The 16,203-nt window shown below is 33.8% G+C and overlaps 2 protein-coding genes across 2 annotated transcripts in view; one reads left to right on the top strand and one right to left on the bottom strand.

The window, feature by feature from the left end:
• The window catches only part of LOC127863133 (phosphatidylinositol-glycan biosynthesis class W protein-like), a 251,496-nt gene that overhangs the window by 57,374 nt on the left and 177,919 nt on the right, over window positions 1-16,203 (top strand). The window lies entirely within an intron of this gene.
• On the bottom strand, window positions 3,942-6,213 carry LOC127863134 (serine-rich adhesin for platelets-like). Its single transcript, XM_052402514.1, has one exon. It carries the CDS (start codon window positions 5,759-5,761, stop codon window positions 4,679-4,681), a length of 1,083 nt encoding a protein of 360 aa, XP_052258474.1. The 5' UTR covers window positions 5,762-6,213; the 3' UTR covers window positions 3,942-4,678.

Raw genomic sequence — 16,203 nt, 5'->3', positions numbered from 1 at the left:
ACAATATCAACTAATGTAGGACTCATATTGAGTGTATTTCAAAACACTTACATTGCTTCCTAGTAACATATACATTTAGATAATAAAAATAGTTTTGGACGTTTGTTGAATTGTCAATTCGAGAGTTCCTCTTTTACCCTATTCGCTACGTTTGACACTTAAAAAGCATTAGACAAAAAGACAGATGTGTGATAAGGTTTGTGACAGAATAAACCAATGCCTTTGTCCCTTAAGACACTTCGTATTTCCGATTAATAGCGGTTTGGCCAAAACCTAAAAGATGAATCTGTTTTACCATAAAAATGGAGAATCGAATCGATTAAACTGCTAGCTTAATGCACCAATTCTCAATCTACAAACACTTATTTCACCGGCTTTATTTTTATTGGAACCGGAATAGTTCTTGGCATTATGAAAATTTAAAAAATATTCACATGACTATATATTGTCTGTAAATGTTTAGGTGTATAACAATTTCAAATTTAATACGCCCCTATTGTATGGAATCACGATTTAATCAAATTTCTCAAGTGTGTTTGCATTAAAATTAAATACTGAGTTATAATCCCAAGATATGTCATATCAATGAACAAAGTCAATTGAAAAAACACTTCCGATTGGTGTTAAATAGTGTTGTTATTCGTCATCACCCACATTTTAATCAACAAGTAGTGTATAAAAAAGACGTGACAGCATAGTATCGTCAACAAACATCTATGCTGTCGCAGGTTAAACCACAACGTGCGTAAAAATTACCCATAGTTACATTTTGATGGATTGTCCCTACGGCAAATTAACCAAACACTGGTTATACTTTTTGGCTTTGTAGCTATCGTCTGCTGTTATGACATCATTTACTATTTATGATAAAGTTTTGAGGACCTATAAAAGCGCGTTTTTGTGGCGTTTGCCACATTAACTTGTAAAGTTTCCAGACCTGTAATTAGAATTTCTGTTACACAATATATGGATTGAGGGCAATACGAAGTCTACATTACTGTGCGTGTGTGAAGCTATGGTATTTGATCAGAAGTTGTTGAACGTCTAAATTCTCGAAGCTGTGTTATTAATGAACTAATGTACTTAAGACAAAACAGTTTCAAAATGGGTTCACTAATCCAAATATATTTTATACTTAGCCTGTTCTGGTGTTTGTGTCAAGGAAAACCAATAAGATACACCTTACCAAAAAAATGTTATACTAGCAAATGTAATAATATAGAACAAGTTCTGTGTCAAAATGGAGGAACATGTGTCAAGGCGGAAGATTGTGGATTTATGTGTCAGTGTCCAACTGGATTTGGTGGCTACCTTTGTACCGCTGTAAGTACACCAGCCCCAGTAACAATGACGATGGAACAAGTCAGTACACAAAAATTACTGACGACTGATAAACCAACAAAGTTTGAACCGTCCATGCCAACTATACAAACGAGTAACACACAATCACTTGGCCACAGTATTGTTGATGCCCGCAAAGAGATGATGACTTCGCTTTCATCGTCTTCATCAGAAATATCAACAAAAATGACGACGGAGCAAGTCAGTTCACACAAAATAATGACGACTGATAAACCAACAAAGTTTGAAACATCCATGCCATTAATACCAGCGAGTAACGCACAATCACTTGGCAAAAGTCTTGTTGATTCAACAGCCACTTCAATGACCAGTTAAGGTGTACAGATACGTACAGGAACATCGTCAGAAGACCCGCGTAAAGGAATGATGACTTTGCTTTCATCGTCTTCATCAGAAATATCAACACCAACATCGGCATCATCATAAAAAACACTAGGCAAGGACACTATGCAACCAGTCAAGGAAATATGAACCATTACCACGATGTTGTTTCCTTTAACTCAACATCGTCAGTAGAACCAACGAAAACAAACCAAATTGTTTCAAGACATGTACAACATCAACTTGAAGCAATAAACAAAAAGCTATGTAACAAAATAGCAAGTGACAGAAACAACGACTTGTGCGGTTTCATGCCATAAATATACCAGACAGAATTTACTTTAATTTTAACTTTTCTCCACTTAGAAGATCCAAAACTCATCAACGATATTGCGACCAAAAATCGTGCTGATCGATATTCGCTAACAGAAATTTTAGACAGGACCGACCATGGTAATTTGGACGCGTTTCACTTTTTGAAACGGTTTCTACGTTCAGTCGATCGGGAATGTGTAAGGAAACGTAACAAGCAAAATCTTACGACATGATGAGTAAGGTTTCAATATGAATTATACATGTTAATTAACATATGCAAGAACTCGTGAGGTATATTTTATTATTCCTTCCATTTTTCGTCATTGTATTGTATTCATTACCTATTTATTGCATGTTTTGTCTGTGATTTTTCTGGTGTTACTATGAATCTTCCTGTTTTGACATGCTAAGGTGCGAGAAATCCGTAACTTATTTCCATGCTTTCTGAAGGCTTTCATTATTGCATAATAAATACCCGAAGCTTAATTGTTTCATTTTGTTTTGTTCGGCCTTATATTGTTTCTTGCATTGTCATTTTTATATGTAATTGATGGATTCTCCTTACTTCAAATTAATGTTTGACCCTTGATATTATATTAATTTGTTCATTCATAACGACAAAACGAGTAATATTAGGATTGTAACATGAAATAGTGGACCTCTAATACGTTTGTTTACGGTATGCCTATGCACAGGTGGTTAGCGTGTGGCTATGGTATTAATTAGTGAAAACATCATTTTGAATGATAAATAATCATATTATAACGAAAAGTTAACTTTTCTGAAAAAAAATATTTCACTATCAAATATATATATAACAAGGTATGCAACTCAAAATCACCCCAAAACGGGGTGCATCGCTTTGAACAGCCATATCTTCATCAATTGTGCAGCGATTTTCACGATCTCGGTCTTATTCAACGCAGAAATGAATTTCCTTTCTGGAAATGTATATGTCTTGCAATATTTTTACAAATGCTTGGTCAACTTTTAAGAAATAACACGATACACAACTCGCATAACCCAGTTGACAGTGATCATGCTGTCTTTAAGACTGAAATCTTCACGGAGTAAAGGGCAACTTCCCTACAAAGTTCATGTAGTTCGATACCATAATTCAATAAAACGTATGAAAAAACATTATTACCGTTCTTGTCGTTACATTCTGCATCAAGACTAACTGTCCAGCGCCGTTTGAAACCTTTGTTTACATACATTTCAACTAACTGACATTTTAAACATACGAGTGATTTCCATTGGTCCAATGCGGAGGTGTGTCTTTACAACTGGAGTTTTCATTCATAAAGAATGCATGATCACTGTCAACTGGGTCATGCATGTTGTGTATCGTGTTATTTCTTAAAAGTTGACCCAGCATTTGTAAAAATATTGCAAGACATATACATTTCCAGAAAGGAAATTCATTTCTGCGTTGAATAAGACCGAGATCGTGAAAATCGCTGCACAATTAATGAAGATATGGCTGTTCAAAGCGATGCATCCCGTTTTGGCGTGATTTTGAGTTGCATCCCTTGTTATATATATATTTGATAGTTTTTTTGTTTTTTTTTCAGAAAAGTTAATTTTCCGTTTTAATATGATTATTTATCATTCAAAATGATGATTTCACTAATTAATATCATAGCCACACGCTACCCACCTGTATGCCTATGTGATCAAAATTTACAACAACCACGAGGTAGTTAAAACGTTTAATATAGACTAACATAGCAAGATGTAATCAATATACACCGCTGTGGTAAATAGCAGCCCGAAACCTGGGGCACTGGGTATTATACCACTTAACTACAGTTTATCGAGTTATCGGTCAAGTAATCTTAGGATCATTTCGTTATATCATGAATTAACTTGAATGTTATTTCAAGCATTGTGAGTAGTATTTACAGCAACGAGACTATTAAACGCTAGGCTTGAAAACGACATAACTTCAAAAAGCAGTTTATTTATTATTTATAACAATACGGTACAGCCACACCTAGGCAATACTTTATACACTTATATGTAATGATTATAAATAAAAAGCACAATCTATGAAGACCATGCACTTGCAAACACTATCTTTAAAAAAAAAAAAACTTTTGGATTTCAAAACAGTACACATTTTTTTCAAAGATGTTTGTATCTAATCGTTGAGTCCATTTTTTAATATTGCAAAGAGTCAAAGCCTATGCAAACATTGCACGATTAATGTCTGTACCTCTCAAATCACAGAGGAGTTTCTTTACAAAATCCGCGTAATCGTCATTCAAATTATTTAAAAAAAATGTCACTTCGACAAGAACAAAGATATCAACTGATATTTTACCCGCGTCGCGCGAAAATGTGTCTCTCACCGTAAGCGGCCAATGTAGCTCAAATTCCAGCCAACGCAATTTCGAAGTCTTGTCAAGAGCTACGCTGGCCGCCATAAAATCGTCAAAGCGGACAGGGTAGCTCCTGATCAGACTCCGCGGATGTGCAGGCTGAACTGGAGCTACTCGGGTCGCCTTTGGCATAAGATCCATTTTCGCATTACGCCGGGTCATGCATCGTAATTCATCCGATATAGGGTCATTCAAACACAAACGAACATAATAAACACAAGATTGGTGTTTTGGTTTTGCACAACACATCTGCGACGTATTCAGCTTAAGTTTGTGGATAGGGAGAGGTTTTCTTATTAGCCGGATTGGGTTCGGCTTTGGCGTTGTCTTGACGGTGCGCGCTGGTTCGTAATCTTCGGTACGCTAGTACTTTGATTAAGATTTTGCCTCGTTGTGACTTCATTGGCTGACGTCGGAATCTCTGATACGCTGTTTATTTCATTCAGAATTTTCCTCGTTGTGACTTCAGTCGCTGACGTCGCAATTTCTGATACGCTGTTCTTTCGATCCATATTTTGCGTCGTTGTGCCTTCAGTCGCTGACGTCGTAATCGCTGATACGCTGACTGTTTGTTTCGAAATCGGTGTCGTTGCGACGTCATTCGATGACGTCGCAATCTTTAATACGCCGTTTGTTAGTTTCTGATTCTGCGTCGTTATGACTTTATCCGCTGTCGTCGCAATCTCTGATAAGCTGGTTGTTTGGTTCTGATTTTGCGTCGTTGTGACTTCTTTCGCTGACGTCGCAATCTCTGATACGCTAGTTTTTTGTTTAACAATTGGCGTCGTTATGACTGTATCCGCTGACGTCGCAATCTCTGATACGCTGGTTGTTTGGTTCTGATTTTGCGTCGTTGCGACGTCATTTGCTGACGTCTTCATCTCTGATACGTTGGTTGTTTGTTTTGGATTTTGCGTCGTTGTGACGTCATTCGTTGACCTCGTAATATCTGATACGCTGGTTGTTAGTTTCGGATTTTGCGTCGTGGTAATTTCCTTCGCTGACGTCGCAATCTCGGATACGCTGGTTGTTAGTTTCGGATTTTGCGTCGTTGTGACTTCATTCGCTGACCTCGCTATATCTGATACGCTGGTTGTTTGTTTCGGATTTTGCGTCGAAGTGACGTCATCTGCCGTTGCCGTACAGAAAAAGCCGCTAAACCCATTTGCACATTTACAGCTAAATCCACAATCTTCTGTTTTAACGCATGTACCCCCATGATTACATAACCCGATTTCCATCGCGTTGCACGAACTGGCGGCACATTTCTTGGCGACGCTGTCCTTTTTACCGTTTCCATTGGAAACGGGTAATGCGCTGCTTCTTGGCATCCACATACACACGTTTACCAGCAACGCGACGAATATGACCGTATCCATTGATCGTTTAAAATTATGTCGTTGTGATAACGATATGAAAATCCAAACACAATGTAATGAATGCCACAGGAATAATGTTAAGCCAGCGATTTCAAATGCTGTATGTGTTATATTGTTACATCGGCTTTACCATTCAAAATAAGTTTAATCACAACCACAATATCCACACAATTGTTATGTTTCCTTTCCAGTAAACGCTTATCTACATACAAGTGGCATATGTTTATCACTGGTCCCTTTTGAGCGTTTATATATGACGTTATGATATCTGCCAGCAAATTAAAAAAGTCCATTTATTACACTTCAACACAATTTAAAGTAAACACCACGCACGCATTTGACGTAAAATTAATGATAACACGGTGGTTTCATTGAAAGTAAAGAGTGAATGTGTAATTGCTTAACGTATATTTACGGTCTAACGTGAGCGGACGTAAAGATGAAGTCGGTCGGTCTATCGCCGCGTTTATATACACGTCCAGATCAAGAACGTGTCAACGATGGTGACGTTAGACGTCTGGCTCTTCATGAAAAGACATCCACAGCTTAATTGATTGTGTTGCGGCGACTCGTGGGGCAGTATTGCCTATAAATTATCCGTTAAGCACATAAATCACATCCCTCTGTCAGAAATAGTGTTCGCGTTAAAGGCACTTGACCAGTGAACAATTAAATGAAGTTTAATACCGTAATATGAAATGTATATAACGATATAAGGATGCACATGTTTCCAAACAGTCAATATAACCTTTTGATACCTGTCTACACCGAGCTTTCATATGAAGTCTTGTCAGTTTGTTTGCAAAAAATACAATTTCAAAACATTTACGACTAAGAGTTCTCCTGCATAGCATTGTGAGCCCGAGAATGAACACTAGTTGTTAATGTACATGTGTTAATATTGAAAATGCGATCACACATTTCGATTCTAAAAATACTTATATTTACGTGAATTTTGCATTTTTAATACTAATTTAATTTCGCGGAACTCTTGATTCACGAGCCTTTGACTTATTGGTAATTTCACAAAGTATTCTGTTCTGTGATCCCGTTCAGTCTATTCCTGTTAAGAAAACCAACACATTTAATTTACGATATTCAGCATTAATTAGAAAAAAGTCAAACAGTTTGCCTATGCGTACATAGTGCTTTAATTTTAAAGGTAAATCCGTGTACAACATAAAAGAATACACCAGAAACCGTTGAATCCACAGATTATTTAGAACTTTATAACTCAGTGAATATATGAGGCAACTTGACAACGTTGAACCTGGTATTCTTGAACCGAACATTTCAATATTGACAGCCATTCAGACACGTGTATTTCACATACAAAATGTGATCGTAATATCATGGGAATAATAATTTGGGTCGTGCTCTGTGAAAAGGGGGTTTAATGCATGTGAGTAAAGTGTCGTCCCAAATTAGCCTTAGCACATTGATTTTTGCTAAGAAGAGACTTTTCGTGAAACGAAAAAAATCATAAAAGCGGAAAGTGTCATCCCTGATTAGCCTGTGCTACAGGCTAATTTGGGGCGACACTTAACTCACATGCATTAAACCCCCTTTTCACAGAGCAGGGCTTATTTGGATTGCTATAAAGCTAATATTCATGGGTTGTTTCTAAGATGAGCATCATCCGTATACCATGTTAGAAAATAGTAAGATTGTACATGAATGTAATAGAGGTGAGTTATTGTATGGTATTTAAAAAAGAAAGTTGTTCCATTTTTATATAAATAATTCATGATATCATGCAGTATATTTTAATTCATGTATGTTGAATATGGCAGGCATCATGCGTTTTTGTATCAATAAAATATCAAAAAGTCAACTATAAAGTCTGTTCTGATAAAAACTTATAGCAACCGTTAAACGTTATAGCCATTTATTACAAAATCTTCCAATACTTCAAATAGTGCTGAATATAAATGTACATTAATTGAATATGATTTCATGTTCGTGTGATCACACATGCGGGTTAATAACTAACACGTGCATTATACATTAATGGGAACGTAATAATTTAAAATAAATCTATTCCTGCAGAGTATTTGAATGATTAACACTCTCTGTATTTGATGGAATGACCCTTTTATTGTATTTTATGTTTTATCCCTACATTAATCATTTGAAATCACATCATCTTCGTCTGATTTTAAACTTCCAATTATAATTATGCATAATTAATGCAACGCGACAAACTAATTACCTTTAATTCGACAAATGATTGAAAGTTTAACATCTGGAGACTTCGCCCGTCTGGTTCATTATATAGTTAAACGATACATAGTATATATTGTGCTGTCTGTCAAATCGACACATTGCGGTGAATATAAAGTATTTTAACAACTCGTTTACGCCCTTATTTGTCCATAAAAGGGATGTTTGAGTTGCACAGTGTGATGTGTTATTAGACTCACGGCGATGTGAGTCTTCAGGATTACATTGAATTGTTCATTAATATATGTATCAAGGCCTCCAAAAATACACCATTTATACTATGAACGATTCAGCATAAACGTAAAAATGTGCATTTTGCCGTAGTCTGACAGCAAGCCGATGGTGCAAATTGCTGTTCAAATAGCGTTAAATAACTTTTAACTGAGTTTATTTTCTTGTTTAAATGATATATTGTTATTGCAAATAAAACGTTTATGCCTATGTAATTTAAATTCCGAACATAGCATAGACCATACCAGGCCCGTAGCCAAGATTTTGAAAAGGGGGGTGCGAATTTGTGCCATCGACGATTGTTATTGAGCAACGAAGTGGCGAAGGGGGTATGTGCGGGAGGGGATGTTCCTCATGCAATCGGGGGCTTTGGAGGTCCTCCCCCAAGACAATTTAAAAAATGAAACTTAAACTCCTTCATTCTGGTCATTTTTTAACTGTATTTAGAGACTGAAGTTATAGAGCAATTTTATATGAAATTTCACTTTCATTGACCATACTCAGTGACTGATCGACATGAATACGATATGACATACATGTATACCCCACCACATTTTTCAATAACCACCTTTTTCGATCAGTCACGGAAATACATCATTTTATACGGTGTTTAACCCAACATTAGCATGCGCGCACACACTTTGTTTATATATACATTTGCAACAAAAAATGTATAGAATGTAAAATCAACAATAAGAACGGTATAAAATATCATTATTTATTGGAGTCTTGGAATATTGATAAAATTGGTGTGTTTTACCATTCTAACATTCTACCATTTATAAATCGAGCAAATAAAATGGAATTATTTGACTTTTTTTCAAAACAATTGTTTGTCTGCTACTATGGATAGTACCAGAGGTCTAGCATTGCTCTAAACGTGCTAATAGTGTACTAGTATTGTACAACAAACACCGATTAACAAAACTGGGTCTTCTCAATGTGCATTAATACTATAAAGGAATCAAAATGGTATATATGGTTACTTTATATTTTCTTACTATTTTTCACAAATTATTTATCTTTTTCTAAACGAATTTCAGAAACATACAACACTCAAGGCTTCATTAAGACCCTATAACCACAAACTACTGGCCCTGTGGTCTAAAAGTCCTTAACAATGTATAACAGGACGTTGAAGAAAATATATGTACTTATTTGCCCATAAATATTTACAAAAAATTATCACGTCTTGAGCATAGCTGATATTGTTTGCTGGAAAACACTTTAAGGGATCCGAAAATGGTTGTACCAGGATATAACAAAACGACAACTCAGTCTGTCGAAAATACTGTACACAATGCGTTCTTGTTATAAATCGTGGTATAATGCAAAGTTATTAACCAGTGACTTCAGTAGTCTTCAGCAATAGTCGAAGGGTGTTATTTGATTTCAGTCAAGTAAAGATTCAGATTGAAGGCACATAACATCAACTGTCTGGAAGAGAGGCGCAGCCAATGCTAAGAATTAATTATTTATTTGTTTTGAATATATCCTATTTAGTTGTAACGAGGGTAATGGGATATTGGAACAAGGCTTATTTAGAAAGCACCCATACAAGTATGCTAAAAAATGCGGTTTTACACAATTTGTATGACCAGGTGAAACCAAAAAGCTTTCTGTATCGTAAGTTTTCGGAAGCTGACATAACATTCCAGTTAATTATCATCTAAAATGTATTTTCTTTTTTTTTATAAGATTATGTTTTTATTCAAGTTAATCAAATTTTTTTCCAGCCATTTAGAACATTGTCAACAAAATGTTCTTTAACTTGTATTTCAACCCACAATAAGTAGGCTTCTACATTGTGTTATGATATCTTTTACAGTTATAGACATTAATAACGATGACAAAAAATACAAAACAATCATTAAGAATCAAATATCTATAAATAAGTATCGATTGTGTACGGATTAGAGTGCCTGGTTAATAAATTTGCATTATACAGAAAACAAATATACATATTTTTAACAAAGATTCCAATTCCATTTTGCGGGGACCAGCTTCTTAGATCTAAAATGTTGCTGTCACAACTTCTGTTGATTTCAGCAATTCTACTGTTAAAACTTGTAAATAAAAATCACGCGCTATCTTGGAAATGACTTAATCGAAAAAAATAATTATATGGTGACCTGTCGGTTGCATATTGAATAAAACATTATGTTAGCGCTTTTAATAAATACGAAGACACTCTTGGTTCCTGGAAAAAATAAATAACCGTTTTTCGTTCAATAAAGTTGGATGCAACTTATAGTACAATTTTTTTACATGTCCAAAAAGATTGGGTGCGAACGCACCCAACGCACCCCCCCCCCCCCTGGCTACGTGTATGCATACACTCCGAATTTGATTGTGTGTATTTTGAAAAAAAAATGTATTGTCAATACATTCAATATTGTTGTATCCTGTAAAAGCACAAGATTGCACACTCCAATGGATTAATTGTAAATATTTGTAATTGCAAACTTGCAAATTAATATATACATAATTTGCTACTGATAAAATACTGGTACATGAAATAATATGCGTCAATTATATTCCTGGTTTGCCAATTATGTGGGGCACACGGCATTGGGGAAACACAAACGAACTTATCGTTGTTCTGCTACTGAGTATTTGATTGAAAAAGAAATAATGTCGGTTTATTTTGTTCCGATCTTGAATAGCTCTATGACAAGTCACATGCATTTTGTATTACTATTTTATCGGACATTTATACATTCAGATAATATTAGTAAAAAGGTAAAGGTAAAGGTCTTTTTTATTATAGTGTCATCCCTATTGAAAGGGCCAGCCAATTTGGCTTATGAGACACCTATGCGTGTATACCATGTATTAAAAAGGTTTGTTAGCAGGCCAAGAAGGATTGTAGCAATGGCTTAAAATGGGAATATAATGTAAAGTCATTGCTGAGAAATTATGGTTTCTGTCATATTTTTGAAGATGCTGACAATGTCGATTTTAAATCATTTTTTTACTTTTGTACTTTTGAAAAACAGTTTCCATTACGAATCATACCTAGATGTACTACCTAGCAGCCTAAGAATGTTTTTGTAGACTAAGACTATCGGTTCACCCACTAAGAATACAAACTGGTAGATATGGTAGAAATAGAATTGCTAGGGATCAGAGTTATTGTTTATTTGGTAATTCACACCATATTAAAGACGAATATCAGTTCATTCTCATATGTCCATTTTTAGAGAAGATACGCAAAAATATGTTCCAGAGTATTATTACAAATGCCCATCGATGTTTACATTTTTGGAAATGCTGGGAATTGATAACAAAACCAATTTAATAAAATTTCCCTTTTTATTAAATACGCATTAAATAAAAGAAACTGATCGTTTAATGTAAGTTCATCTCCGTAAAACAAAGGCACATCTTAATCATTTTGAATTTACACAATGTGTATGTATAATAATAATAATAATAATAATAATAATAAATAATAATAATAATAATAATAATAATAATAATAATAATAATAATAATACTAATAATAATACTAATAAATAATAATAATAATAATAATAATAATAATAATGATAATAATAATAATCTCTTTATTTACTGACGGTAACTCATTAAGACAACACATGGATACAAAGTCATGCAAACAATTTAACAATGACAATCTTATTTTCAATGAGGCCTTCAAACAACTATGGTATGTATAATGCATTTCTGCATTATCATGCGAAACATGTATACTTTGGCAGACATAAGAGTACTGTAACAGTGTTAAAGAAGTGTCATAAAAGCAACTCTATTACATGACCTATTATATTATTAATTTTTCTTCCAATATTGAAATGGTCTCGAGGAACAATTATTTATTTACAGAAAGTATTTAAGAATATTAATTTCTTATTGGTTACATTTTCCCATATGCACACACTCTCACGCAGGCACGCACACGCGCGCGCACACACATAAAATAAATATATCTTAATTAACACGGCCAATAACAATATCAAGAAGTTAACAAGAACAGCCGCGTACAAAATTGTACAAAGTCAGAGTTAAAAAACGTGTAATACATTATATTTGAAATAGTTTACGATTGCACAATCTACATCGTCAGTGTAACAAAACAAAGCATGATAAAGAAGATTGTTATCATGTTAATCATAAAATTTCAGTACCTAAGGTATGCATTTCAGTATACACCGTATAGGTCTTTATTATAAAACATAATTACAATTGATTATAATTCAAGTCATAATAAAACACATGTTCTGTTCTGTTCTTTAATGTTTTTTGTGTTTAGTAAGTCATTTTTACAGTCTCTAAGAACGTTGAGTAGTTATATCGTTATTAGAATTTGTGTTAAAAAGGTGTTATGTTTCATTTTTTACGATTGAAAAGAACAAAATTAGGATGAAGGCATTTCTTAGCATAATATAACCGTTGTTTAGTTAAGGCATATTGGAATACGGCTTTTATATCAGGTATGTAATACAAAGTGGACACGAGTTTTAATCACGTTTCATGTGTTGTTAATTTTGTGTTTCTACTCGTCGCCAAGAATTTGGTCGCAAATGAATGCGCCCGTCTTCCTTTTACACTAAAAATACATTATTCAATTTAACCCTTTGCATGCTGGGAAATTTGTCGTCTGCTGAAATGTCGTCTGCAGAATTTCTAAAATTAGCATTTTCTTCTATTTTTTTCAAAGAATACTATCAGAAAAGCAAACAGTTTGGATCCTGATGAGACGCCACGTTCTGTGGCGTCTCATCTGGATCCAAGCTGTTTGCAAAGGCCTTTAAAATTCGGTTCCCGCACTGAAAGGGTTAAATAACATTAGCACATTCAATTATTTCCACACCTGTTATATGAACAGTCAGTCAACGTATGTATAATTGATTGCGTACACAAATAATACAATACACATTAATATAATTTTTAAGTTTATTTATTATGCAATCATAATATCAATATCGAAAAAAAAATGAATAACATAACATGTATGGCTTTCGTCTTTATCAATTTGCTTAATATTTACATCAACGAGACTATGACATGTTTCCAAACATTCCAAATATTTTGTTTATATATTTCTGCACACGGCTTTCATATACAGTCTTGCCTGTTTAATTGTTGTTGCTTTGTTGCAAATATTACATTACCAAGCATTTCTTTTTTAGTCTTTTAAAATAGCTTTCACAATTTTCAAAGTGAATACACGATTTTTTTTCCGAAACCGGTTCTAACGCCTTGTCCACATTTCATGGACCAGGCAATTAATCTGTATCGGATTGATTTGAACAGAACAGAACAGAACAGAACTTTATTTGTTTTCACAGGTTACAAAACAATGACATTTTGTAATAACATGTGAGCATATGTATAAGATAATTACACAGATATCAAACAAACAGTATTATATACGATAAATCATAGTAGATCAATTGGGAAAGTGGTTGTCATGTGAAAATTCTCCAGTAGAGGGTCAGTAACATAATGGTTATTTAAACAATATATTGTCTACAAACAAAAGAAAATTTGGGTTTCGAACCCGTAGGTGTTGGATAATTAATAGTTAAGTACGTATGTGAATTCGTTCTAATTACAAAATAATGTATAGTGATCACCAACAACCACATTTGTTATAATAGTACTTCTACAAAAGTAACACCAACATCCTTTAAAGAAAATACGAAGTTCAAATTTGAACGTTTCAGTCACTTGTTCGCATTAAGCAAAGCTATAATTAATTAAACAGCAACAACATCGTGCTGTTGTTGTTGTTTTAGTGGGACTGTTATCGGGTCGTGTAGGATGTTTTCAAATGGAAGAAACATACCACATTTTAAAGAGACCGAGGAAATTCCTCTAATATTAACACTTTATGGGCCGGGTGAACTACAAAAACCACATAATATATTAAATTTGTCGTTAATAAAACAAGAAGATATTTAACTAAATATTACTTTATACATTAATTTACTGGGATTTCATGTTCTTGTAATCACACATCAGGGGTATTAACTTACTTGGGTTTTATACATAAAAACACGAACGGATTCATCGAAAATCTGTTCCTGTGGAGTCTTAAAATGGTTATTGTATTTGATGGAATGAACTTTTTATTGCATTTATAATTGTTTTAATGGTTTAAAACAATCACACAATCTTCATGAGATTTTAAACGTCCAATTATAATTTTGTATAATTAGTTCAACTTGATGCATTAATTAGTTACACTTAGACAATTGATTGACACATTAATTACTTATAATAAGACACGTGATTGACAGCTCAACATCAAGAGACATCGCCCCTGTAATTCACAATATAGTGAAGCGATACATAGTAAATACTAGGCTGTCTGTCAAATCGACACATTGTGGTGAATTGTTTATTATTTTATACAACTCGTTTACGCCCTTATTAATAAGTAAAAACATCATTTTAAATGAAAAATAATCAAATTATAACGAAAAATCAACTTCTCTGAAAAAGATAATTCACAATCAAATATATAATTATATATAACAAGCTATTCAACTCAAAATGACCCGAAAACATAGTGCATCGCTTTAAACAACCATAACTGCATCAATTGTTCAGCAATTTTCATGAACTCGGTCTTATTCAACGCAGACATGAATTTACTTTCTGGAAATATGCATATCTTGCAATTTTTACAAATGTTGGGTCAAATTTTAAGAAATAATACACAACTCGTGTAACCTACTCGTCATCGATAAGACCCGATTTAAGTATGAAATCTTCAGGACTAAAGACACATCTTCGCGTTGGACCAATGAAATCGCGCGTGTGTTTACAAAGTCAGCCAGTTTAAATGTATGTAAACAAAGGTTTCAAATGTAACGATAAGAACGGTTAGAATGTTTTTTTCATACGTTTTATTGAATTATGGTACCGAGGTCCGTGAATTTTGCAGGGTAAATGCCATTTACTCCGGGAAGATTTCAGTCTGGAATCGGGTCTAATCGATGACGAGTAGGTCACACGAATTGTGTAGCGTGTTATTTCTTAAAATTTGACCCAGCATTTGTAAACATATTGCAAGGACCAGATATGAAGCAGAGGACTTCGGAAGCAATGCTGGGGCCTGGCACAAGGTGACGCCAAGGAAAACATTTTTTTGAAGTAAACATTGTACGTATAATTAATTTGATACAAATTAAGATTCATTGCACTTTAATTATACGTTTAAAATGCACGTTTAATTAGCAGTGTTTTATTTGTTCTAAATGTTTACAGTTGTGACTGAACTTGCCTATAGCACGGGCGTAGAAAAGATTGTATTTTGACTACCCGGGTAAAGTCAGAAAAACAGTCCAAGTTACAATTTGTTGTTCGAAAAGATTTTAACGCGTACACTTGTGGTAACTGAGCATATTTTCTTGATTTAATCATATTATGGTATTATGAAAAATGTAACATTAATGCTAATATAAATCAAATTCCCAACATAGCATAGATCATATATTCTGAGTTTAATTAAGTGTATCATGTTGATAAAAAATATGTGTTTTGCGAATTAAATTAAATATTTTGTATACTGTGAAAGCACATGATTACATATTCCTATAGATTATTTTTAAATATTTGTAATTGCAAACTTGAACACTTAAGAAATGAATTATATTTTACTGTTGATAAAACACTTGTACATGAAATAATATGCGTTAATCTTATTCCTGGAAAACAAAAAACGGAATTTTCGTTGTTCGGCTACTGAGCACATTGATGGAAAAAGAATAAAGTATATTTATTTTATTCAAATCTTGTCGAATAGCTTTCTCAAAAGTCACGTGCATTTTGCATTCCTATTTTATCATGTCTTTGTTTTATTTTTGTGGTTTGGGTTTGTGGTTTTGATAAAGCATCTTTAAATCCTGTTTTCATATCAGGTATTCAATGCCAAGGTAACCTAAGTTTAAATCACGTTTGTTGTTCATGTTCTGTTCAGTTTGTTTTGTTTTCTTCGCGTTGTCATGCATTTG

This window comes from Dreissena polymorpha, unplaced genomic scaffold (genome assembly GCF_020536995.1).
Source record: "Dreissena polymorpha isolate Duluth1 unplaced genomic scaffold, UMN_Dpol_1.0 chrUn001, whole genome shotgun sequence".
Lineage (NCBI taxonomy): Eukaryota > Metazoa > Mollusca > Bivalvia > Myida > Dreissenidae > Dreissena > Dreissena polymorpha.
This window is presented reverse-complemented; position numbering and strand designations above follow the sequence as displayed.